This window comes from Hirsutella rhossiliensis (genome assembly GCF_020360975.1).
Source record: "Hirsutella rhossiliensis strain HR02 chromosome Unknown scaffold00010, whole genome shotgun sequence".
Classification (NCBI taxonomy): Eukaryota; Fungi; Ascomycota; class Sordariomycetes; order Hypocreales; family Ophiocordycipitaceae; genus Hirsutella; species Hirsutella rhossiliensis.
In genome coordinates, this window is record NW_025408676.1 from 726,288 (window position 1) to 748,558 (window position 22,271).

A 22,271-nucleotide genomic window follows, 5' to 3' on the forward strand; every position below is an offset into this window, starting at 1 on the left:
ATACCGCCTTGTGCTTCTAAGCCATGCATGTCCCGTACTGTATATCTTGCCCCAGTTTACCTTTGTTTCTCGCTCGAGTCCTCCATGTCTAAATCCACCGTCCCTATGATGGTGCAGTACGTGCCCAGAAGCTCGGCCAAGTGCCGCTCGCGGTTCCGAAAATGCCGCTGCCCCACGCGCCCAATGCATTCCTGTGCCCTGTTGAGGACGTCGGGGTGAAGTGGAGCCGGCAGGGCCAAGATTTCGACAGGCCCAACCTCCAGCTCGGACCCTGGGTTGGCGCCGCAGAGAGCGTCGCGAAGCCTGGGGTCCGATGCCAGGTTGAGACAAAGGTCTTCGAAGAGGGCGTGCTGGTGGAAAAAGGCGAGTACGTCGGGCAGTGACGATGGATCGGGGACGAAGCGATGGAGGAGCGTTATCTGCTGCTGCTGCTGCTGCTGCTCCCGATGCTTCTTATTCTTCTTCCTCTTCTTCTTCTGCTCTTGCTCTTGTTGTTCTCGGAGGAGAATCTCGGCTCGGGCGGCAAACTCGAGGCTCGTGGCCAGCTCGCTTGGCTCAAGGGCCCTCAACTCGTTCGGCCAGGCCTGGGAGCGCGTGTAGCCGACCCGCCAGCGCCACCACAGGTTGCAGAAGATGGACGAGATGACGACAGGGATGAGGATGACATACCCCCACCAGTAGATGGACGTCAACATAGAGCCGGCGCCGCCGAGGATGGTGGCGCTGCCGTTGATGACGCAGAAGACCTGGACGTTGCGGCTGCGGCGCTTGACGAGGCTGGCGGCGCGGGAGCCGGGCAGCAGGCGGCGGGTTGCGCAGACGTGGGCCTGGGCCTTGCACCAGATGTAGATGGCCCAGGCCGAGTTGACGAGCCCAAAGGCGGCAATGGGCGTGTTGCCGAGCCAGCCCGACAACAGGTTGCTGGCAGCAAAGACTTGGTCGCTCGTGCCGCCGCCAATGGCCATGTAGGTGCCGGCCGAGATGAGGACGGCGCCGAAGCCCATGAGCACGTCCATGACCCAGCGGTTGATGACCTCGCCGCCGAGCTCGCGGAAGCTGACGGCCAGCAGCACGTCCAGCGCCCGGCCCGCCGGCTCGACGGAGCACTTGCCGCCGTCGCCGCCCGGGGCTTGGTCCTGCTGCTGCCGCTGAAGCCGGAGCTGGCGGCGCTGCCGCCGCAGGAAGCGGATGTTGTTCCACGCGCGCCGGGCGTCCCGAAAGGCAAAGACGCTCATGAAGGCCGCCAGCGTGCCGCCGACGCCCATGAGGACGGCGGCGAAGAGGGGCACGGGCAGCTGGTTCCACACGTTGGCCGCAAAGTCGCCCGCGTTGGCGAGCTCGAGGCAGCCCACGACCCACGACAGGTTGTTCTCGAGCCGCGAGCCCCGGGGGAGGCTGAACGGCGTGTTGCCGGCCCGCACCAGCCGGACCCGGCCCGTCTCCGCGTCGGCGCTGGCCCCTTGTTTCTCCCCGCCGGGCGAAGCCCCTGGGCACGACACAGCCTCCGCCGCTCCGGCTCGAGCCGCATCGTGCCCGGCGGCGATCGTTGTGGCGCAGCAGCCCGCCTCCCCGGCAGGCGTGATGCTGTCGCTGTCGTCGCCATCATGGCTCGATGGGGGCGACGCCGGCCGCAGGGGCAGTGCCATGGTGGCCAAGTCGGTTCTGGAAGGGGTTGCCGAGTGGTCGCCCGTCTCGGTAATCGGCACTGCCGACTCTCTCAGCATGAGGAGGATGGGCCGAGTGGCATGCTCGTCGACGGCTTCGCCCCCTTCAAGTACTTGGTACTGGATCGGATTCAGGGTCAGAGTCCAGCAAAGTTCGATGGCAAGGGGCTGCAGATGATGCCACTTTTGCTGTGGGCCCGGAGGAGAGTTTGTCGAGACCAGATGCGCTCCTGTATCACTGGTCAAGCCTGTGATAGACGGGAACCTTTGCGTATTTCACCGAGAGTAAAGGAGAAAAGAAAAGATTGAGCAGAATAATGGCCAAGAAGAACCGCGATGTCGACCTTTGCCGACGGATGTACAAGGAAATCACGGGCAGCTTCGTATTCACACCTTGAAGCTGACCGCCGTGACTCGCCAACCGACCATTACGAAGTACAGATACAAGTGGCAAGTCGGGATGACGCAGCCTGGGAAAAGGTTTTCGAAAAATCGATCCAAGAAATCCAAAAGGGCCCGCGTCGCAGTCGGAATCGCGGCACGGTCGTGGTCCAATAGACGGAAACCCCCGGTCGACACACGCGCGCTTGCGCGGCCATGTCTCGCAAGTCCACTCGTCGAGACGGGCCCGACAAAGCAAGCATAGACAGGACTGCACACCGAGTCCCCAGCCATTCCAGTGCTTGCTGAGAAGACCGGACTGAACGCGCGGCCACCACTGAGTACACATACTGTACTTCGTAGTCGATGACCAGCGGTCAGGGGGGTGGTTCCACGGTCGAGAACGACAAATCTCGCACCTGCTCACCAGTCTTGCTTGGCGGGATGTTTTGCTCCTCCCGCGTGACGGGCGTTGCCAATGGCAAAAGGGGTACGAGATCTACGTACTTCTGGGGTTCAGGGGTCAGACCTCGGGGACCCCGAACACGCGTGGAGTCTGCCACATGATCTAGCGCCGAGGAGAGCGAGGGAGGATCCTCTCATAGGGCAGATGAGCTGGGCCAACCAGCGGTGGACAAGGAAGGAGGAGTCTTGGGAGCGGAAGGGTCAGCGGTCAGGCAAACACAAACGCCATCAAGCCCCCCCCGACATCTGCAGGTCAAACAATGTCCCGGAGTCGATTGGCTGGGGGAGGGGGCTGCATGGGCGGGCGCGAATTGAGGACACGCCGCCGTTGATTGCGGGCTGACTGAGAACGAGCCGCCCAGGCTAGATACGCTCATCGTCCACTGGTAAAGCCATCGGCAAGAGCACCGTCTCTCTATCCATGGCGCCATCCCGCATCTCGCGCCAAGGCCTGAGCGAAGCTACGCAGTTGCGAGTCCTCGGATCCGAGTATTTATGACTGCCATGGATCTGGAAGCAAGGCCCCTGATTCCGAGATTCGCCCAACCAAAGAAAGGGACTGGTCCCGAGCACGTGGGATAAGGGTCAACCACCGCGAGTCAGGACGCCGAGGGCTAGCTGGAGGCGGACAGGCTCCAAGGCTCCAAGGAGGATCCAATCCCTGTGCGTCCTTTTTTTTTCTCGCCGACTTCGCCACAATGCCAGTGACAGCTCGGGCTACCGGACACTGGTCCTTTCGACACTCGAGGCCAGCTCTATCGTTACACAGACAAGGCGGAGATATTCCATCATAATGACCTCGGCGGGTCATCATATGCGTTGCGAATGAAACTGAACGAAGAGCCTGCCATGGCATCATAGAGCCCGATCAAAACGTAAAAGTGATCTCATCGATGCAGCTGGAAACATGGCAATGTCCATTGCGAGCGCTTCGACATCTGCCTCCACCCATGTCTACAAGACGCCAGCACCGACCTCGAATCGTATGCGGATGAACTCACGTTCTGTATTGCCAATGCCGCGTGACAGTATTTCATCATCCCAAGGCAAATAATGCTGGCCTTCTAAGAGTGCTGAGCTATCCACCTCCAAGTAAACACCCCGGGACGGACTAGACGACGACTCGGAAAACAGACACCCTTGAAGAAAGCGCAATATATCCCGGGATCAAGTCAGCATGGCGAGCACTGGCGCCTTGACAAAAGAGGATCTCTTCGACCTCTCGGGTAAAGTCGCCCTCATCACCGGTTCGTCAACCTCGGGCCCCCTTGACCATCTCCACTTTGCACCCTGCTACGCCAAACTCTGTCCCAGACTAACGACGAGCGTTCACGAAAAAAGGAGGCGGGTCGGGCCTCGGCCTCATGATGGCGCAATCTCTGGCCGCCAACGGGGCCAAGGTCTACATCTGCGGACGCACCAAAGACAAGATCGAGACGGCTTCCCAGGTCCACAGCAAGGGCGCTGTGGGCGACATCATCCCCATCCAGGCCGACGTCTCATCCAAGGAGGAGATCAGGGCGCTCTTTGACGAGATCGGGTCCCGCGAGAAGTGCCTGTGCATCCTCGTCAACAACGCCGGCGTGTGCGAAGCGACATACCCCGTGGCCGAGGCCAAGTCGGCCGACGAGCTCAAGCGCTTCCTCTTCGACTCGGACAAGGGCACCTTTGACTCTTGGATCGACGTCTACCGCACCAATGTGGCATCCGTCTACTTCACCACGGCCGCCATGCTGCCGCTCTTGCAGGCGTCGACGGAGCAGCACCCCGGTTGGTCCGGCACCGTCATCAACGTCGGCTCCGTCTCGGGCGTGGTCCAGTCCGCCGAGAATCACTTTAGCTACAACGCGTCAAAAGCGGCCGTGAGCCACCTGACGCGCATGATGGCCTCTGAATTTGCCGCCGCCGGGTTGAAGATTCGCGTCAACAACATCGCCCCCGGCGTCTTCCCCAGCGAAATGACCACGGGCGAAAGCGACGACGTGAACAAGAGCCACATCTCCAAGGAGTCGTTTGAAGGAAAAGTTCCGGCGGCCCGCCCCGGCAAGGATGAAGACATGGCTTCCACTGTCCTGTTCCTCGCCGCGAATCAGTATCTTAACGGCCAGACGGTGGTAGTGGATGGAGGCAACAGCCTTGCGACTGGGATGTAGTGTGAAGAATGAAGCATCTCGAGTGGCTTTTTCTATGCTCTTCTGGTGCCCTAGCCGCCGTCCCCGGCGCTACGCCGACGGGCCATTTACATGAAAAACGAAATGTTGTGCACCGCTACTTCATATAACAAATGCAGTCTGATGTTTCTCTATACTGATTTTATGCCTATGGTTCTATCAAACTCATCTCGTATTTTCAAGTGACTTATAATGAAAAAGAAAGATTTTGGCAACTTATTGTATGGTAGTACTCGTGTAATTCACGAACAGTCTGATGGTAATTACACTTGACGCTCCCAACGTCGATGACAACCGCCGTTCGGCTCGTCTTGATCATGCTGTAATTCAACATTGCTGGGAGGGAGTTCCCGAAGTAAACGACGCGGCCCAGATGACCTTGATGGAACATCGACTTCCGTTTATATTCCGCGGAAAACAGAAGTGGAATGCCAAATGCTTACACATTTTCTCCCCCAAATTCCTCGCCGAATCGGTGAGGCGAGAAGGTAAGTCGGCCTGGGCCGAATATAGGGGTCAAGCATCAAATTTTGAGGAGGAACTAGAGTCGCCGAGTGAACTTCAACGTTATTGTCAGTGTCTCCCCCTACGGAAAGCTGCGCAATATTCATACGCTTGGGAGGCGATTCTACTGAGGAGCTCGTCAGCCTGAGCCTTGACATAGGTTATCTCGTGCAGATGAACCTTGACGGCGATAAGGCTCATCCGCAAGGCTAGGTAATGGGGTTATTGCAGCCACCTTCATTCATGTGCTAGGCTAGTGTTTTTGGCAGCGATCGGTCGAATTTTCGATCCTGGAGTATCTCCCAGAGTGCATACAAGGCTAGGAATTGCGTATGGCGATACCAGCGCCGATGCAGAGACACCATGATTGCTATAGCCCCAAAGGCAGACAGTGTAGCCTGTCGGATGGCTCAAAGGCCTGCCGTAGTGATGGCAGGTGATTGCTGCCGCTAGGTCCGTCGGGGAGCTCGCTGGAACTGGGAATATGTGTGAAAGGCTGGCCCGGAGTTTATTCAACAAGCAGGTGCCTAGATGTTGTCTATCTAGAGCTAAGGAGGAAAAGAAGCTGAACTCGAGGCGTAGCCTCGAGTGCGAGCTTATATTACCCTTCTCGGAATGTTCTCGCAGCTTCTGGGTCCGCGGGCCGGCCGGTGTTGCCACCGGGCACGACCCACCGGACCCGGTACAACCGGTCCACCAGCCGGGCACAGCCCGTGACATTACCCCTTGTCCCCTCCGACCAGGTCGGCGTCTGCGGGGTTCTTGCGTTCCTGCCAGCGTCTCGTACCTCTCCCTAGGGCCATCATTGGTCTTGATTGGCCCGTACTTGTCCTCGAATGCCTTCATCGCAATTGTTCCTTGCAACCACTCAACTGGCTCCCAAGTCGGCTCTGCGTAGCCCGTCCATCGCACTAGTGCTTGCCTGAATTCCCCTCGTCCCCGCTTCTTCCATCTCGCGCAGAGAATCTCGTCGACATCCCACAGATTCGTGCCGGACTCATCTTGTACCGGTGGTGGCTGTGCGTCATCTACCTTTGGCCAGGAGCCGGATCTTGATGCGCCCGCCGCAAAGGTCAACATGAAATCGCGGGTAAATTGAGCCACGAACATCGAGCTCAACAACGTGCGAACTAATTACCTTCGTGACTGTGTACTTGTGATGCAGCCAGTCGAGCTTCTTGCACGGTCGTGGCGATCTGTAGTTTGCCATCGAGAGCCACACCTTGTCACCAACTTCAAATCGCTCCGCAGGCTGTCGCTTTGCGTTGGCAGCCTCTTCTTGTTGTTGCTGTGAGGAGGCCATCACTGCTTGCATGTACTCATTGACCTCCTGCAGGCGACTGAGTAGGCTATCAGCTCTGCTTTCCTCTCTATGCCTCGGTGGCTCTTCCGATTCCTCGACGCTGATGGGATCGACGTGGTAACCATGCTCAGCGAACAGGGGCTGATCTTGGTCGCTGCGGATTCACGATTGTTGAGTGCCAGCTGCGCGGCAGGAGCAGTTCTCCCAGTCGTCCTGCACGTACGACACGTAGGCTCTCAGGTAGGCCTCGATCTCCTGGTTCATTCTCTCTGGCCCTCCGTCCGTCTGAGGATGATAGGCCGTGCTCAATTTCTGCGTGACACCTGCAAGACGGCAGAACCTCTTCCAGAACCTACTTAGCCAGTTGCTCCGCGGTCGCTGACGATGGACCGTGGCATTCCGTGAAATCGGTAATGACACTGGAGAAAACGGTTTGCACACGGCTCAGCTTCCATGTTGTCCATCACCTCGAGGGTCACAGCCTTTGTCAGTCTGTCCACAATCACCCACAGGTACCTTGCCTTGCTCGGTCCAGTAGGCGGCAGATCTGTGATGAAGTCCATGGACAAATGGCTTCGGGGTCGATCTGGAATCGGCAGAGGCTTGAAATCCCCTTTTCGACTGGCGCCAGATGTGTGCTCTGCCGCAGGTGTCGCAATTGGCTACGTACCGGCGAACCAGCTGGGACTGCCCAGGCCAGTAGAATCGCCGAGCCACAATAGCCAGCGTACCTTCCTGCCGGGATGACCGGTCGCAACAGAGTCATGCGACTGCTGCACAATGCGGGTTCTCAACTGGTCTTTCTCAGCTTCCTCCTGGTTACCCTCCTCTCCGGATCCACCCGGCACCCAAATACGGTCTCTGAATGTCAGCCTTTTGCCTGCGTCGATCGCACATTCTGAAATCTGGATCTTCAGGCCCAGCGAGGGCGGGAAGGCACGCTCGCGATCGCGGACTGCCTTATAGGCTGCCCGGAATATCGAGTCCTTCGCCACCGTTTCGTCCCAGAGTTGCTGCAGGTCCGCTACCTCGAAGACCTTCATCTTCGGCAGGGTGGATGCCTCTGAACAGTCAGAACTCATCGCGTTGATACATGCTCTTGTCGATGATGGAATGGCACTATCCGGTATCAACTGTATCATTCTTCCTTGTTCCCGCTCGTCGTCAATGCCCTGTGGCTTGTCTTGTTCACGGCGGGACAACGCATCAGGCACGACAGCCTCGCTTCCCGGTCGATACTCGAGCTTGAAGTCGAACTGGGACAATTCGGCTGCCCAACGGCTCTGCCGTTCCGTGAGCTTCTGGCGTGTCATGAAATACTCAGGTTGCGGTGATCGGTAAGGATTGTAAATGGGCCGCAGCTCCTAAGTTCGGCGTTCCAGTTGTCGAGACATCTCATGATGGCAAGCATCTCCTTGTCGTGAATGGGATAGTTGTACTCCGCTGGCGAAAGTCGCTTCGAGAAGAAGGCGCATGCGTGTCGACGTCCATCTGGGCCTTCCTGCGACAGGACGCCTCCCAATGCGTAGCCTGAGCAATCCGTCTCCAAAAGGTCAGGAGGCTCGGGTCCCACTGCTTGAGCACCGGTGACTCGCAAAATCGTCGCTTCAGCTCCTGAAACGCCTCGTTCTCCGCTCGTCCCCAATGAAAGGCAGTTCCTTTCTTAAGCAGGGCATCCAGAGACTGCGTGATCTTGGCATAGTCGGGGATGAAGATCCGGTAATAGTTGGCGAAGCCCAGAAAGCTTCTGACACCCTTCACCGTGGTCGGGGCCTCCCATTCGCGGATGGCGCGCTGCTTTTCGGGGTCGCAGGCGATTCCTTTCCTGCGTTGACGATGAACCCAAGGTATTTGACCTCTTGTACCGAAAACTCGCACTTCGCTGGGTCTAGGTGCAGCCCAGCGTCGGCGAGTGCTTGGAGAACTCGTCGCACCTTAGCCTCATGATCCGCCTTCGAACCGCTCGAGTAGATCAGTACATCATCCAGGTACGCTGTGACAAAGTCGTCCAGCCATTCGCGCAATACACTGTTCATGTATCGTTGGAATGATGCCGGGGCGCCGCTCAGGCCGAAAGGGCACACGAGCCACTCGTAGAGCCCAAACCTCGTGCGAAATGCAGTCTTTCCCTCATGTCCCGGAGCCATGCGGATCTTATGGAAAGCGGCCACCACGTCCAACTTGAACCACTTAGCCTTGGCCAGATTCTGCAGGGTCTCCGCGATGAGGGCAGTGGGTATCGGTCGCGCTTGGTGATTGCATTCAGCGCTCGGTAGTCGCAACAAAATCGCAGCCCTCCATTCGGCTTCCGCACGAACAGCACCGGCGCGGCAGCCGCTGAGCTACTCGCTCGGATGAATCCTCTGTCCAGCAGGTCTTTCAGGGTCTTTCGCAAGACCAACAGCTCTTCTCGTGACATGTTGTAGAGTGGGCCCCACGGAAGGGTGGCTCGTTGCCGTTCTTGTCAGGCTGCAGGTTGACTTCATGATCCACACCCGGTCGATGTGGCGGCAGCTTCATTGCCTCTCCTGGTGAGAATAGGTCGCGGAATTCTTTCAGCACTTCTGCCGGGACCTTCTCGCTCGGATCGACTGGCGGCTTCGGCTGAAGCGCCCTCTCTATATCCGACAAACTGATTGCATGAATCGAGATCGCGTTGCACTTCTTGCGTCTCTTTGCGCGTCGACACTCCGCCGTGAATACGGCTGCCGACACGAGTCTTGCGCTTCGAATCGCGCGTATCTTGGCGGGCTCTTCCTGCCCAATGAGGCGTATCGTCACACCTGCCCTCCCATGGTACATTCGCTGCTTGGCAGCATCGTACACGACGTGATTTCTCTCCATCCAAGGCCGGCCGAGGAACATGTCCTGGCCCAGGCTTGGGATCACGTATCAAAGACACGTTCGTCAAATCCAGCTGTCTCGACCACAACAGCCACGACCCTGGGGATATGACACTCTTCGCTGACTCTGAGAATCCCCCAATTTCTCGTGGTTTCGAGTCGACGAAGGGTATCCGCAGCTTCCGAACAAGGGCTTCGTCGATCACGGCATAGCAGTCACATCCACAGTCGACAAGGGCGCGTATTCGATAGCCTCGGTTTACCCGCGCGTTGACTAATACAGTCCGACTATTCATTCGTGGCTTGAACGCTTCCCAGTCCCGGATGTCTGCCTTTGCAGGCCCCGGCGCCCGCTTTCGCCCGGGGCTAGTCTTTTCCCGCCGACTCGTCCTCACTGGATGCTGCGGTTGATTCCGAATCATCTGCGGCATCGGGCTTCTTCATGCGCGCAGCTTTAGGTCGCTGTTGCTTCCCTTCGCCAGGAAAGACCACCTGGGCTGGGCAGTCCACGATAAGATGATCCGTCCGACCACAGCGATAGCAGCGGCGCTCATCCTTCGGCTTCTTATCGACATGTCGACGACCCTTCGACTCGTGGCCAATACGGTTGATGTCCGTCATCTTAACATCTCCGTCGGGGTCCTCCGGTTCCTCCTTGGGTCGTTGCCTTGGTAGCTGTTGAGGCGTCCGCTCAGTCGACGTCGGCTGCCTACCGGGTTTCAGTCTCTCCAATCTGCCCGCAATTTCCTGAACTCTCGCAAGCCATCCCTGGTAGTCGTCGGGTAGGACGGCTGTGACCAAACTCTCTTGGAGGCGTGCATTTATTGCGTTCTCTAGAAATACGATCTTTGCACTGTCCGGCCAGTCTGCTCCCCCGGCTTCAGCTAATGCCTGTTCGAATCGGGGAAGGAAGGACGCGAGAGGTTGGTCTTCGCGCTGCCGCATAGTTCTCAGCGTGGCAGCAGCGCGGGATTGGATGTTGCTGTCCTGGTAGGTTCGGTCGAGGTATCGCATGAACTCTTGGGGTCGTAGCTACCCCAGGGCCTCCGCGGCGTAAAGGTAGCGACCACTTGCTGTGGTCGCTCGTCCAAACATGAGTTGATGAGGTACCAAAGTTCGCGATTTCCACTGTAGTAGTGTGCATCAAGGTCCAGCTTGTCTCGCATCTGCCTGGCCCAGGAGGAGTAGCTCTTCCGTGAGCCGTCATACTTGGGTGGGTTGGGCAACGGTTTCCGCATTCCAGTACCGCAGGTTTTGGGAGGGCGTGCCCAAGCCAGGCGTGCTCTCGCCCAATCCTCGTGCCACTGGCGGCGATTGCAAGTCGGCGCTCTGCGGCTGCGCTCGCCCGAGTTGCTCCATCAGCAAGGAAAGTTGGTCCTGTAGAGGGCTGAGAGTCGCATTGACCGCTTCTTGAATGCGTTGGTCAATCCATTGCTGCTGGAGACTTGGGCTCTCACTCTGCTGGTCCATCCTGACGAGCAGTCTGCAGCTTGCGGTATTTAGAAGGAGCTCTAGATATGTGAAAGGCTGGCCCGGAGTTTATTCAACAAGCAGGTGCCTAGATGTTGTCTATCTAGAGCTAAGGAGGAAAGAAGCTGAACTCGAGGCGTAGCCTCGAGTGCGAGCTTATATTACCCTTCTCGGAATGTTCTCGCAGCTTCTGGGTCCGCGGAGCGGGGCCGGTGTTGCCACCGGAGCACGACCCACCGGACCCGGTACAACCGGGTCCACCAGCCGGGCACAGCCCGTGACAATATGATAGACAGTTGAAAGCTTCCAGGAGGGCCCCGGCAAACAAGAGAATTCTGTATACTATCACCTCTTTATCAAAGTCTGGGGCTGAACCCGATCTCGGAGTTGCAAAGGCGCCGAGGACATGTGGAAGCCTGAATGAGCGACATTATGTCCACTGGCACAGTGTTCGCCGGCTGATCACCTCTGAAAGTCTGGTGGCTCGCCCTGGTCCAGGAGGCGTGCAAAGCTGGGCCGCTTTAGTTCGTAGAGTGCGACCAGAACATAAACTCGCAAGTTGTTGATTTTGAACGGCGACGGTACATTCTCCTGTCTCTGGCACTGATCTAGGAGCCTAGGGCGGGTACACCGTCGAAACCGCAGTCAAGGTTCATGTTCTGGACGGTCAAGCAGCTTTTTGAAGAGGGATGTACTTGTAAGATTTAGAAATAAGGGTGCTTTTGCACTGCCCCAGGGTGCCTGACCACATATATAAATGGTTCGGCGGTTCAATCTTGGAATCGACAAGCCACGATCCAGCAGCGCAGTTCCTCCTCCACGCCCTCGAATCTCAAGCTATTTTCCAGGAAGCATCTGCGTCTTGCCCAAGGTTAGCAAGATAGTAGCAAACCTTGGAGTGCTTGCCGCGTACCTGGGTGAATCTCTGGCAAGGGGATGTCCCGCCTTGCCTCTTGCTTTCTCTGGTAGTCCGTGCCAAACCTCGCATCTCGTTCCTCAACCTTTGCAAAGTCAAGCTGGCCGTCGGCCGTGTAGCTCGTCATCAACTGGGGTTCGCCCAACGGCACTTTGTGGCCCTTGTCCGTTTGCCAAAGATGATACACCTTGCCGTACAGCGTGATGATCTGCTCCATTTCCTTCTTCTCGCCCAGTTCCCAGGCGGAGTCGGGGACACTGGGATTGGGCATGATGAGCATGCCTGACTTAACCTCGTAGACGTGGGAGTGCCATAGGCGGCGCTCTTCGGGCGGCAGAGAGTCGTAAATCCTTGGAGTTACCATGTACTCCACGCCCAGCAGACGCGCATTGGCCTCGGCAGAGTCGTACAAGAGGCATTGGCGCACATCGTCGTCTTTTCTCGATGGTTAGTGACGCGGACGTGCAAGCGGCTCGAGGCAGGACCGGCAACATACTGACATGGCCACAGTAGTGGTTGGCTTCCACGCTGCGGCTGGGCTCCGAAGCGTAGGCGTGAAAGGCGTTCAGATGAGCACAAATGTTCTTTATTGGCTTGAAGTCCTGCGCGCAGGCACGCGTTAGCGCCTGGTCCGCAAAGGGAGGTCAATCATCCTGGGGCCGGGTGCAGACCTGGCTCATGGACGCCACGGAGGTAAGAAGTGTGTTCTCCGTCGAGACTGCTTCTCCGCGAGCCTTGTTGGTAATGGGGATTTTTTCCATGTTCCACAATAGTCCGTTGCCGCACGTTTATTGTTCGTGTATCGAGCTCGGAATGTGCGATTCCGAGACAAGGACGGCAAAAAGCAATGAGAGCATCGAGATGCGGAGCCAAGAGGGGGAAAGGAAGAATGAGAGAGTCCCACGGGACAAGCACGCAGACGGAGCACCCTCTCCGTATTTCGTCATGCTGACGTACGGTCTAGGCAGGGCCACGACGTGATAAAGAGTGCAGGCACGAGGAAGAGTGCTGCCTTTCCGATCAATATCCTGGCATGAGATGTGGGTGAGAATACACACGAGGGACCGAGGACAAGTTGACTCTCTGACTACGTGTGGGAGCTGCCCCATGGTGACGGCCGTCGACCACCTTTTCTTGGCTCGAAGCGCCTCGAAGTGGGCAGATAGCCAGATACTCCATCACTTACATGGCTCGCACAAATTCCTATTGTGAATAGAGACGAGCAAAGACGACTGTGGACCGGTGAATATATATATGCACCCGAATCCGGTATGGCGTTTACGGATCACCATAGCGAGGATTCTGCCCAGAGTGTGGTGAAGCCTCCAGACTTGCTTCAATCTGAAAAGTACCACAACAGATCAATAAATAGACGGGTTTGCCAGATACTGTACATCCATCCTCAGAGTCAATAAATGGAGCAAACGCATGGGACCAAGCCTGCATCGGGCACCCTCCCTGTCTGTCATTCTTTGCTCGGGAAAGCTGTGCCACCTGACTCATGTTCAGTCTCTTTCTTCTGGGCCGTCATAGACTTGTTCCATCCTCGGTCGATGAGAATCGAGTGCCGGACGGCAACTCCGTTAAGCCCCATCCGCGAGGCTTGGCGGTGCACACTGACTGCGTCTGTGACCTTTTCAAATGACGGCTCGATCATCTCGTCATCGACAGACGAGATCTCAATTCCGAGGTGAATGACGGTGTCATGATGCAGGTTCCACACCCATCTGGCTGCTCGCGGCACGACGTCAACTTGCCATCACGATGAGCGAATCTGCTTCCCAGTGATGATTTAAACTCATTAATGTCCGTATATTTTCCCTGCAGCCTGTCAACACCCATTGTCGAGCCATCTTGCGCACACAACCACCACTTTCACACCATGTTACACACGTGCTTGATGCTGCTCGCCCTGTGGCCGGCGCTCCTTGGACCGGTCTGCAGCGCTGTTCCTACAGCGCGTACAGACACGGGGACGGGCCCAACAAGATACCAAGATGTTGACGACGCACCATCTCCCACACCGAGGCCCCAGGTCTCTCACGGACCGTACAATGGACCGCCGGCTACCACAACGGGGGCACTGTCAACAGAAATTCTCTCCCAGTCGATAGATCCTTTGCCTGCGGACCCAAAGAAGTTCAGATACGCTGCTGATGGGCAACTACACGATAAACAGCCCGCCCCCTTCACTCCCCACGGGGGCGAGGGCACGGACGGATCTGAGCCCGTGTACAGAGTCCAGAGTGACTTTGACTATCAGTCCATTGCGTTGGCATTGTATCAAGAGTGGATTGAGCTCGACCTCTTCCACTGGGGGCTCGCGACCTTCTCTGTCAAGGACTTTGAAGCCGCCGGTCTCAAGGCCGAGGATCGCTTTCTACTCGAGTTCATGGCCAACCAGGAGGTGGGCCATGCAAAAGCCTTGACAAATATGCTCGGACGGCAAGCACCACGGCAATGCTCATACAATTATCCCGTCCGCAATGTGCGCGAGTATATCGACTTCTGCCAGAAACTCACTCGCTGGGGCGAGGCTGGAGTTTACGGCTTCATCAACCACCTCAACGCGCGCGAGGTCGGCCAAATTCTGATTCAAAGTATCACAACCGAGGCCCGTCAGCAGATGATCTTTCGACAATTCGAGGGCCTCTTTCCCATGCCAGAGTGGTTCGAGGTCGGGATCCCGCAGTCCTGGGCCTGGACGCTGCTTGCGCCCTACATCTCGTCCTGTCCTGCGCATCAGACGAGACTTGTTTGGCAAAACATGCCCTCGTTGCGCATCCTAAACCAGCCCAATCCATCACGTGTGCACGGCGAGCGCGATTGGGATGAGACGACTGGCGGATACGCGAACACCCTGAGCACGGCGAATGTACCCAGCGAAGATGATTGCCTGAAGGCGACTCGCCAAGGAGAACGTTGCGAGCCAGCCATCACCAACAACAGAACCCACCCTTTGTCGTACCCAGGGCGCCGGGTCTTCTTCGAATGGGACGAGCCCGGAAAGGCGATTGGGCCCAACAACAGCTACGTGACTTCCACCACAGTCACACATCCTGAATTTGCGGCTTGGGTAACGCAACTCAACGTCACGTATACGCCATTGCACAACGTCTCGCAAGGGATTGCCTACACTATCCAACCAAACACATCAACATTTGAAGGGGACCCCGCAGTGAACGGCACCATCTTCATTGCCTTGACGGATCTTGACCTTTACGTCACCCCCTTCAACTTGACAATGCTGAATCCACATGTGGCTGCCCTCGGACTATATCAGGCTGGATAGTAACTGTTGGAGGCGAAAGAGACCAAAAATGACACAATGTGGAAGTTTAAAGTTTATTCGGAATCGATAGACTCTGTATGTACACGACCCTGAAATACCACATGGCTCTGAGTAAAATCGCTGCGGGAGGTGTCTTTCAGAACTTTGCGCGCGAACTGTTGCTCCAAGATAATGGTTTGATATTCAGCTGCGTTGAAATTTGGATTCAAACCGTGTCCCGCCTAGACGTTACAGTCCGCAAGAAGTGTCGCGTTTCAAGCAAAGGGGGAATATACTCTACATTATTCGAAGTTTGGCATCTTGCCTCCATTCGGATCCAACACCCATTTCCCGCCCTCAGCCGCGTACGTAGAAAGTGAGGCTGACGGGTCCAGCTCCAGACCGCCAGTTGTTGCCAACATATGCACACGTATTTCTGAGACTTGGTCAGCATCTATAGAGTAGCGTCAGCTCGCCAAGTGTTTAACGCATCCGAGTGGCCGCAGTTTCACTTGGCTGAACCACCACTCGTGTTGGTCCTTGCAGGACCGCAGATAACCAACGGTTGCCAGGAGTCCGAAAATTGTCACCCAACAACCATCGCTTTCCACCGCTCCGGTGCCGCAGCATCTCCGACCGAATAGAGTCTATCATGGAGCGGATGGGTTTCGTCCCCGGGCCTCAGGCCAAAGAACAAATCTTCAACGCACAAGGCCATTTGTTCTTCTCGAGGCAGACCGCCCTCGACTACGCCGAAGAGTTTATTAAGAAAGCGCCCGACGGATACACGGACGCGCATATCCGCACGCACTACCAGTCAATGAAGGCCTGTTTAGGCGAGGGCGACCAGGTGGATATTTGGTTCGGCCTGCGTGATCCAAATCCGGCGAGGGGACAGCACCAGGACCCCTCTGGAGAGCTCGTAGGGCACACGTGGGCTCTGGTAAAGACTGCCGACGGAAACGAACGGCAGCTGTGGGAGGTTGGTCAGGAAACGCCCCCGATGGGGGAGGCACACGCTGCTCGGGCCTTCAACGCCTATCGAGAGGCCATGGCTCGGCATCTGAACATGGAAGCGCCAGAGCCTGTGCAGATCAACAAGCATGCCGCCAAAACGCCCCGAGATGTCAGCGGGAGACCTGTTATCTCACGGGCGTTGGCTCCATCTAACCTATACTATGCATCGAGTCGCATGTGGTACTTTGTTGACCTCGGCTTAGCGGGGGGTACGAACACGCCCATTATCCTTTCGCGGCCCATGAGATCCTTTGATGCGCTGGTCCTGTCAGCGCTCATGACGTTGGTGTTGAGTGCGCCGCCGCTGGTGTTTGGCATCAGTACACGCAAGACAGACAGGGCCTCGTCAACCCTGCCGGCGGGCTACCTTAGAGCCAAGTACGAGGCAGATGAGACGCTCCAAGGAGCTGATGACAGACCGGTTCTCGTTCTCTGACCATCTTTCCGTCTGGTCAGAAGGCTTGTACCCCGCGAGCCAGAATATGTGGCTGATGAGAAGAGCTTTCGAAATCATAGACAGACGCGGTGACTAGAAAAGCGCGGCCCAAATTGGGCATCTACAAGGAAAGAATCACGTTATAAATTGAGCATCTCAGGACACGTTGATCGAGGACGGCGACGGAGCGGAACACGCTTTCGACGTGGCTAAACCGCAACTCTTATCTGCGGCCACTGGAAATGAGGTATTTAGTCAGAATGGGGTTCTTGCTGTTCAGTCGACAGGAAGAGGAAAAAGTACCTGCTTAGTCTTTGGAATAGTTGGATGGAAGCTTATCACCTACCTTTTACGAGAGCTGGCTACATGAAGAGACGAGCCTTTGTGCATTCGCTGACGATTCGGGCCCGCTCTTAAGCACTTTGAGATTACAGAGGCCATTCACTCAATCTGGGAGGGCACAACTACCAGATTAGTCCCTTTTCGATTGTGGAGGATTGTCTCGATTCAGGTGAGTTGCAAAGTGGCCCAGGATTAGGCGCGGATTCCTGACGCGTCTGTTGCATTTAAGTCTTATGTTACAGTAATGCCCTTGGAAAAGAGTAGCCCTCATGTAAAGCCGGGCCCAAGGGGGCGGAACTACCATTGTAGCGCTAGAAGCATGGGCGACGGCAAGCAGACGCTCCTGCTTAGGGACGGGCTCCGGCTCAAATAAGGCATCTGCAGCAGTTAGAATAGGCCAGACGCGTCTTTACGTGGCCGGACTTATCACCCGTGCGCGGGGGCTCTTATAGCTGGTGTAAGAGGCAATAAAGTGCCGACATTAGCGGACCATTGATCCATTGCTTCGACCTGCACCTCTCTGGTGCACCCCTACGGACCTCCTCCGGGCCACCGTCAGACAGCGTTGGAGGGAGAAAGAGGACGTCGGCCAGGCTGTGCCGACAGGGCCCTACAGACTGCGCCGAGGGCGCGCATAGAAGCCAGCCGGGGCGACCGGACCAGGGAGGGGGCGTCCGTTAGGGTTTCTGGCAGGCCGCAAAGAAGGTCCTGCCCCCTTTACCCTTCCTTTCTATCTTTGGATGGCTCGCATTGACTTATTAGGGCCCCAGCTAAATAAGTGATATTCAGCTGATTAGAGCGGACGAAAGGGTGGGAGGGTACTCCATACAGGTGGGTACCTTTCTCTCGGTTGAAAATACGAGCAATATCATGTCTCTATACTATTCCATCATACAGGGAGCGCGGCTTTTGTGATCCGTGGGCTATAACGCTTTGCTTCGCCACTAACCCTCCCTCTTGTCAATACGGATACGAATAGAGGGATGACTTTTGGGCCGCCCCTCTACTGTACTCTTGGCAGTCTAAATAGGTGGGGGCCTCTTGTATGACGCCACCTTACAGTAGGCTCTCCAAGGAGACGTGTCCGGTCCCGGCCTAACCGTCACTTGGGCGTATCTTACAGTACATGGAACGGAAACGGCCACGGCAATGCTAGGCGGTCGAGTACGTGGCCAGTTCCGGTATGTTCCCCAGACCGCCAAGGCTGTCCGAATCTCTTGAGCTATTACGGTAGTCGCCGGGACATTATGCGTCCGCAACAAGTCCCGCCCGACCTTAATGCCGGCTCTCACCGTTACATCGAGCTTTTTTCAAGCCATCTCCGTGGGAGGTGATGACCAAGGCTGGACTGTTCGTTAGTAAAACCATGAATACAAGGGGAGCAATTCCTCTCGTTTCAACGGAAACACCATAAGATACAACGCCTAGATTATTAACAAGCTCCAACGCGCTGAAGAACGTACATGTTGGTACGGCAAGGCCAGGGGTTGTAGCGATGGGGACATTGCTACAAGTCCTGTTTGGGCTACGGCCGGTGGTGTTGGACGGCTCACAACAGCCGTCTGGGGAATTGGATCAACTGCAGCTCCGATCGCCAGTGCAATACTCATCAGACTTGTGGCGCTGCTGATAGCTGCAAGGATTTCGGTTGCGCCTGCCAAGGCAAGCTTGGAGTTGGATATGTACAAGCTGGTGAGCAGTCTCGGATCATTAGGAAGCTAAACACTACCGGGGACTGCGAGACTGGCTGTTTCATACGCGTCGCCTGGAGTTAGACTGGTACCTCTTTAGCATCGAGCAGAACTTGGGTCCACTGTTGTAGTGGCCAAAGCTATTGCACATACAGTACTGTTTTCATGCAAGATCCTCGATTCATGGAGGTGGAGCATCCGGCACCAGGAGCCTGATTCCCCTACACGACTGGGTCAATGAGGCCCTGCCGCAAGGGGTTGTGTGCTTGTCTCGAAAATGAAAGTCAAATAGAGGGGCTCTAGATACTAGTTGCTCTCCCAGTCAAAGGCCCCTTTCCTCCTCACCTCGCCGCCCGGTTCAGCTGAAGCTGGCGGGGAGACGACTTCCAGGTCCCCCCTCGTATGGCAACACGTCAAATCAATCAGTCGGTCAATCAACTGAGCATCTCAGAATGTTCACGGCCAGATTCCCCTTCCCTGTCCCGGTCCGTCGCCGCGTCGCAGTCGTCGCCGCCCTGTTCCTCGGTTTGTTCGCCGCCTACAGATATCTGTGGGATGACATCTCTTCGCCATTCCCGTATATGCCCTGGACTCCCGCCGGTCGGTGATCTTGGTCCCATCCTGCCCGAGCCTGTGGGAACAAAGCACTAAGTTGACGAAAATAAAGAATACGGCGGCAGCTGGACTAACGAGGCCAAATCCCGGCCCGGCTCGACGCCCTGGTCGATGTTGCCAAGCAAAGATGGCAATCCAGACCATCTGCCTTCTGCAGACAAGTACGTCGCGTCCATCATGTCGACCCAGGGCGGGAACCACCAGAGGATAGACTGCCCGCCCATCAATCGGAGTCGGTACAAGGCCCTCAAGCGGCTGGGTTGGGGGCTCAGCTCCAGGCGGAGGTTCTTTTTCGCCCTCGATCTCCGCCAGATCGTTGACTTGCTGCCGACACTGATGGGGTCCATTGTCGAGGCTATCCGCTTTCTCGGGCCTGAAAACTGTGCCGTGTCCATCGTAGAAGGGTTCTCGACCGATGGCACGTACGAAGTGTTGAAGTCGCTGCAGCGCGAGATGGATAACCTTGGCGTCTTCTACTACCTCCAAACCAGCGACATAAACTCCCACTACGGCGACCGCATCGGCAAGCTCGCCAAGCTACGCAATCTTGCTCTCGAGCCTATGATGGCCGATGCGGCCAAGTGGGACCACGACACCACCATCCTCTTCATCAACGACGTGGCGATCTGCACCGATGACATCCTCGAGCTCCTGTACCAGAAACAGCTTCAGGGAGCGGACATGACGTGCTCCATGGACTACCATCGACTGTACGGCCGCTCTAACCAACGCCTCGCCTTCTACGACGTATGGGTCTCGCGGAGCATGGACGGAAACAGCTTCTTCGAAGTCCCAGGCCATGGCGACTGGCGCCACGCTTGGGACATGCTCCCCAACGACGCCCACGCGCGCGCGCGGTTCGAGGACAGGAAGCCTTTCCAGGTGTTTGCATGTTGGAACGGCGCAACCGCGATCACGGCCGCACCTTTCCTGGACGGACAACTCGAGTTCCGCCGCGCGGCCAAGCACAGGGGTGAGTGTGGCGCCGGCGAGCCGACGCTTCTTTGCAAGGACATGTGGAACATGGGGTACAACAAAATCTTGGTGGTGCCGAGCGTCAGCCTCGGTTATAGTCTCCAGGAGGGAAGCCATGTCAAGAGGGTGAAGGGATACACATCTAGCTGGACGGGCGTCGAACAGAACAGCCAACTTGCTCTCAAGGTCCAGTGGAATCCAAGCCCTCCTGAGATGGTGAAGTGTATACCGAGTTGGCGGAATCAGTTTTGGAAGCAATGGAATCACGGCTTGGGAGTGCCACCTGACATGCGTAGGAACGGCCAGTGAGTCAAACTCGAGCGAGGAATAGGGTTGTGCGAATACCACCGCATCGAGGCGCCTTTCGGGAGCCAATGTAAAGTACTGTGATTGTGACCAAGCTTGTATTCTCATGTTTGACGATGCAGAGAGCAGCGATACCTGAGACGCCTGTTAGGCGGTGCCAGACGGACGTCAGTCGACGGCGCTGACGCAGCATAGGCCATGCTATCATGCGAGTTGTCCGAGCTGTGATCTTTGGCTCCATTGCCGGCCGATGAATGTGAGACGGAGCTCTGAAGAGCTACGGATGAACTCAAGCTCGACGTTTGGGCTAGAATAAGTATGGCGATCCAGATCATTGACGTTGAAGGAGCTGACCGCGCCGACACGCTGCAGTCTCATGTGAGGCGCCCCAGTACAAGAGCCACAGTGGACAATACAGATGCCGACCGCTCACTAAAGAATCTCATAGTTATCGCAGGTGAGTACGAGGGTCGCTTGCGTGAAGCGCGAGAACTCGGCGCGAAATACCACGGCGTGCTAATGCTTCATGTTCCCAGCGTAAGTTTGTATGGGCCTCGTCATCCCCTGCATTGACCCTTGCCTGCTATACTCACGAGCGTGAGTGACAAGTTCTTGTCTTGTCATGAATAAGAGATAAGGCGGGCTGATGCTCTTCAAGAACGCAAGTCCATGACGACCCATCGCCGAGCGCACAAGAAAGACTGCAGTAAAGCTGCCGACGAAAGACGCAAGTCCCTCGAGCACGGTAGTGAAGAAAGACAAGTGCCGAGATCCAACTGAGTGAAGCGGAGAGCGCAATATAAAACTCGCGCAAGGCGACTGCGATGGTCGGACACCAGACTTGTTTCTCGCCGGCCGACCGACGCAAAGTTGACCACCTAGGTGTATTTGCCTTCATGGAGCATGAACGATAGACAGCCCCGGCGCCGTAGAGCAAAGCTCCAAGCCAATGGCCATTCGCTCAGGCGCTTTGCCCCGGAATGGTTTCGGAACAGGCGAGGCAGCGTCTCACCGGGCAACCACGCGTTTGCCTGAGGTTCCGATCATGGTGGCGGGTGGCCTGGACATATGTTTGAACTGTCAAAAAGACCGCAGCGTGAACCGGGAAATGAAGACTGCACATCTTTCTTGCATCCCTTTGCCTCGCCACTTCTGGTTTCGCGCACCGGCGTCTTGACGGTCCGCGTTCCATCTGTCGAATCTTTGACTCATCTTTCCAGTTCTCGTCTCATGCTCAAGGTTGGAAGTTCGGGTCGCTTCACTTCTTCGTTTCGCGCCACGCGCGTACCTGCAAGGCCATGGCCTCGCCTCGCGGGCTGGTGAATCTGCCATGTCCATCGCCGACGAGCTCTGTCAAGCGGAAGCGAGACTCCGAAACGCCTCTTCACATGTCCTCGCCCGCGAGTATTTCTTCCGGACTTTCGAAAGAGGAGCGCAAACGATTTTTTGACTTGCTTGCAAAAGGAGATAGCCGTCTGGCCATGGTCAAGCCCATCTTGTCAGCCGAACACTTGACGAAGATGCAGCTAAACAGGTGCTTTGAGATTTTGCACGCCTCCAGAAGGGCAACTAATTCGGACGCGACGCTGACATCGACTCGCCAAAGGATCGACGGCTTTCTAGATGCCGTGTTTGAAGATTGGACGAGTGAGAAGGCGGATTTGCTTGAGCGACCAGAGCTCAATTTTGAAACGGAAGCCATAGTGGCGGCTGGTCGGGTCTGTGGTGAGTTGTCGCTCTGGATCTCATGCCATTTCCTTCATCACCGCAAAGGCTAACTCTCAGTGCGCCAGACACTCCAGATCAGCACTCGGACATTGCTGCCTGTGAGCGCTCTGGATTCTGCCAGAAGGACGTGTTCGCCATGATGATATATGGCAGCAAGCCGTCGAATTTGCAAC

General features: G+C 56.5%; 7 protein-coding genes across 7 annotated transcripts; 4 read left to right on the top strand and 3 right to left on the bottom strand.

Moving 5' to 3' along the window:
• Positions 1 to 56: 56 nt before the first annotated feature.
• On the bottom strand, positions 57 to 1,724 carry HRG_08368 (uncharacterized protein; the record flags this gene model as incomplete). Its single annotated transcript, XM_044866839.1, has 1 exon — positions 57 to 1,724. One exon carries the CDS (start codon positions 1,722 to 1,724, stop codon positions 57 to 59), a length of 1,668 nt encoding a protein of 555 aa, XP_044717726.1.
• Positions 1,725 to 3,687: 1,963 nt separating this feature from the next.
• HRG_08369 (short chain dehydrogenase domain-containing protein) lies at positions 3,688 to 4,663 on the top strand (the record flags this gene model as incomplete). Its single annotated transcript, XM_044866840.1, has 3 exons — positions 3,688 to 3,757; positions 3,852 to 4,372; positions 4,427 to 4,663. The coding sequence occupies 3 exons, from the start codon at positions 3,688 to 3,690 to the stop codon at positions 4,661 to 4,663; spliced, it is 828 nt and encodes a 275-aa protein (XP_044717727.1).
• A 3,134-nt stretch (positions 4,664 to 7,797) lies between these two features.
• HRG_08370 (reverse transcriptase (RNA-dependent DNA polymerase) domain-containing protein) lies at positions 7,798 to 8,907 on the bottom strand (the record flags this gene model as incomplete). Its single annotated transcript, XM_044866841.1, has 5 exons — positions 7,798 to 7,944; positions 7,986 to 8,285; positions 8,345 to 8,736; positions 8,803 to 8,825; positions 8,891 to 8,907. 5 exons carry the CDS (start codon positions 8,905 to 8,907, stop codon positions 7,798 to 7,800), a joined length of 879 nt encoding a protein of 292 aa, XP_044717728.1.
• A 2,726-nt stretch (positions 8,908 to 11,633) lies between these two features.
• On the bottom strand, positions 11,634 to 12,397 carry HRG_08371 (uncharacterized protein; the record flags this gene model as incomplete). Its single annotated transcript, XM_044866842.1, has 5 exons — positions 11,634 to 11,662; positions 11,715 to 12,041; positions 12,102 to 12,152; positions 12,214 to 12,319; positions 12,389 to 12,397. 5 exons carry the CDS (start codon positions 12,395 to 12,397, stop codon positions 11,634 to 11,636), a joined length of 522 nt encoding a protein of 173 aa, XP_044717729.1.
• Positions 12,398 to 13,599: 1,202 nt separating this feature from the next.
• Positions 13,600 to 15,009, top strand: HRG_08372 (ferritin-like domain-containing protein; the record flags this gene model as incomplete). The annotated part of the gene is made up of 2 exons (XM_044866843.1): positions 13,600 to 13,653; positions 13,897 to 15,009. 2 exons carry the CDS (start codon positions 13,600 to 13,602, stop codon positions 15,007 to 15,009), a joined length of 1,167 nt encoding a protein of 388 aa, XP_044717730.1.
• Positions 15,010 to 15,640: 631 nt separating this feature from the next.
• HRG_08373 (uncharacterized protein) lies at positions 15,641 to 16,441 on the top strand (the record flags this gene model as incomplete). The annotated part of the gene is made up of 1 exon (XM_044866844.1): positions 15,641 to 16,441. The coding sequence occupies one exon, from the start codon at positions 15,641 to 15,643 to the stop codon at positions 16,439 to 16,441; it is 801 nt and encodes a 266-aa protein (XP_044717731.1).
• A 2,825-nt stretch (positions 16,442 to 19,266) lies between these two features.
• HRG_08374 (cryptococcal mannosyltransferase 1 domain-containing protein) lies at positions 19,267 to 20,373 on the top strand (the record flags this gene model as incomplete). Its single annotated transcript, XM_044866845.1, has 1 exon — positions 19,267 to 20,373. One exon carries the CDS (start codon positions 19,267 to 19,269, stop codon positions 20,371 to 20,373), a length of 1,107 nt encoding a protein of 368 aa, XP_044717732.1.
• Between the last annotated feature and the right edge of the window lie 1,898 nt (positions 20,374 to 22,271).